At 50.0% G+C, this 2,500-nt stretch overlaps 2 protein-coding genes across 2 annotated transcripts in view; both read right to left on the bottom strand.

Moving 5' to 3' along the window:
* LOC116064546 (zinc finger protein 239-like) overlaps nucleotides 1-2,500 on the bottom strand; it is a 914,372-nt gene that overhangs the window by 480,929 nt on the left and 430,943 nt on the right. The gene's annotated exons all lie outside the window — the stretch shown is intronic.
* LOC116061826 (FH2 domain-containing protein 1-like) overlaps nucleotides 1-2,500 on the bottom strand; it is a 20,131-nt gene that overhangs the window by 13,985 nt on the left and 3,646 nt on the right. The window contains exon 3 of the mRNA XM_035994215.1: nucleotides 1,130-1,200. Within this exon, the coding sequence (XP_035850108.1) occupies nucleotides 1,130-1,200 (71 nt within the window). The remainder of the gene's footprint in view (nucleotides 1-1,129; nucleotides 1,201-2,500) is intronic.

The following is a 2,500-nucleotide window of genomic DNA, read 5'->3' on the forward strand; positions in this document are numbered from 1 at the left end:
TGAGACCGAGACTTTGAGGGGTTGAGACCGAGACAAGAACGAGACTTTGACGGGTTGAGACCGAGACTTTGAGGGGACGAGAACAAGACTGTTAGGGGTCGAGAACGAGACTTCGAGGGGTTGAGACCGAGACTTTGAGGGGTTGAGACCGAGACAAGAACGAGACTTTGACGGGTTGAGACCGAGACTTTGAGGGGACGAGAACAAGACTGTTAGGGGTCGAGAACGAGACTTCGAGGGGTTGAGACCGAGACTTCAACGAGACTTCAAGGGGTTGAGACCGAGACTTTGAGGGGTTGAGACCGAGACTTTGAGGGGACGAGAACAATACTGTTAGGGGTCGAGAACGAGACTTCGAGGGGTCGAGAACAAGACTTCGAGGGGTCGAGACCGAGACTTCGAGGGGTCAAGAACGAGACTTCAAGGGGTCGAGAACGAGACTTTGAGGGGTTGAGTCCGAGACAAGAACGAGACTTCGAGGGGTTGAGACCGAGACTTCGAGGGGTCGAGACCGAGACAAGAACGAGACTTTGAGGGGTCGAGACCGAGACTTTGAGGGGTCGAGACCGAGACTTCGAGGGGTCGAGACTGAGAAAAGAACGAGACTTTGAGGGGTCGAGACCGAGACTTTGAGGGGTCGAGACCGAGACTTCGAGGGGTTGAGACCGAGACTTCGAGGGGTCGAGACCGAGACAAGAACGAGACTTTGAGGGGTCGAGACCGAGACTTCGAGGGGTCGAGACCGAGACAAGAACGAGACTTCGAGGGGTCGAGAATGAGACTTTGAGGGGTTGAGACTGAGACAAGAACGAGACTTTAAGGGGTTGAGACCGAGACTTTGAGGGGTTGAGACCGAGACTTCGAGGGGTCGAGACCGAGACTTCGAGGGGTCGAGACCGAGACAAGAACGAGACTTTGAGGGGTCGAGACCGAGACTTCGAGGGGTCGAGACCGAGACAAGAACGAGACTTCGAGGGGTCGAGAATGAGACTTTGAGGGGTTGAGACTGAGACAAGAACGAGACTTTAAGGGGTTGAGACCGAGACTTTGAGGGGTTGAGACCGAGACTTCGAGGGGTCGAGACCGAGATTTCGAGGGGTCGAGACCGAGACAAGACTTTTCCACTCACAGAGTTGAGGAGGTTTCCGGCCTGCAGCACCAGGTGGAGAACAGCGTGGAGTTCCTCACAACACATCAACTCTGGAGGAGACACAAACACAACTTTATTCTCATCAGAGCCCAGAGCACACACAGACAAACAAACAAACAAACAAACAAACAAACAGACAAACAAACATCTCCTGCTTAAACTCATAATGTGGACGAAGATTAAAGAAAAGGAAGTGACAGATTAAGAATCTTTATTTCTGTGCTCCCTTATCCAGCGGTGGAAGAAGTATTCAGATCCTTTACTGCAGTAAAAGTCCTGCACGTGTGTTTTGTGTGCAGTAATCTTAACGTGTAAAGTAACTAGTAACTAAAGCTGTAACTGATGAATGTAGCGGAGTAACTAAAGTAACTAGTAACTAAAGCTGTAACAGATGAATGTAGTGGAGTAACTAAAGTAACTAGTAACTAAAGCTGTAACAGATGAATGTAGTGGAGTAACTACATGTAGTTGTACTGTAGTTGCACAAGTAAGTGTGTGTGCGTGACAGAGTGTGTGTGTGTGTGTGTGTGTGTGTGTGTGTCTGCGTGACAGAGTGTGTGTTTTTTTGTGTGTGTGTCTGTGTGTGTGTGTGTGTGTCTCTGCGTGACAGTGTGTGTGTGTGTGTGTGTGTGTGTCTCTCTGCGTGACAGTGTGTGTCTGCATGACTGTGTGTGTGTGTGTGTGTGTGTCTGCATGACTGTGTGTGTGTGTCTGCATGACTGTGTGTGTGTGTGTGTGTGTGTGTGTGTGTGTGTGTCTGTGAGTGACAGAATGTGTGAGTGCGTGTATGTGTGTGTGTGTGTGTGTATGCACACGTCTCTGCGCGACTGTTTGTGTGTGTGTGTGTGTGTGTGTGTATGTGTGTGTTTGTGCGTGACAGAATGTGTGAGTACGTGTATGTGTGTGTGTGTGTGTGTGTATGCACACGTCTCTGCGCGACTGTTTGTGTGTGTGTGTGTGTGTATGTGTGTGTCTGCGTGACAGAGTGTGTGTTTATTTGTGTGTGTGTCTGTGTGTGTGTGTGTGTGTCTCTGCGTGACAGTGTGTGTGTGTGTGTGTGTGTGTGTGTCTCTCTGCGTGACAGTGTGTGTCTGCTTGACTGTGTGTGTGTGTGTGTGTGTGTCTGCATGACTGTGTGTGTGTGTGTGTGTGTGTGTGTCTGCATGACTGTGTGTGTGTGTCTGCATGACTGTGTGTGTGTGTGTCTGTGAGTGACAGAATGTGTGAGTGCGTGTATGTGTGTGTGTGTGTGTGTGTGTATGCACACGTCTCTGCGCGACTGTTTGTGTGTGTGTGTGTGTGTGTATGTGTGTGTCTGTGCGTGACAGAATGTGTGAGTGCGTGTATATG

This window comes from Sander lucioperca, chromosome 17 (genome assembly GCF_008315115.2).
Source record: "Sander lucioperca isolate FBNREF2018 chromosome 17, SLUC_FBN_1.2, whole genome shotgun sequence".
Lineage (NCBI taxonomy): Eukaryota > Metazoa > Chordata > Actinopteri > Perciformes > Percidae > Sander > Sander lucioperca.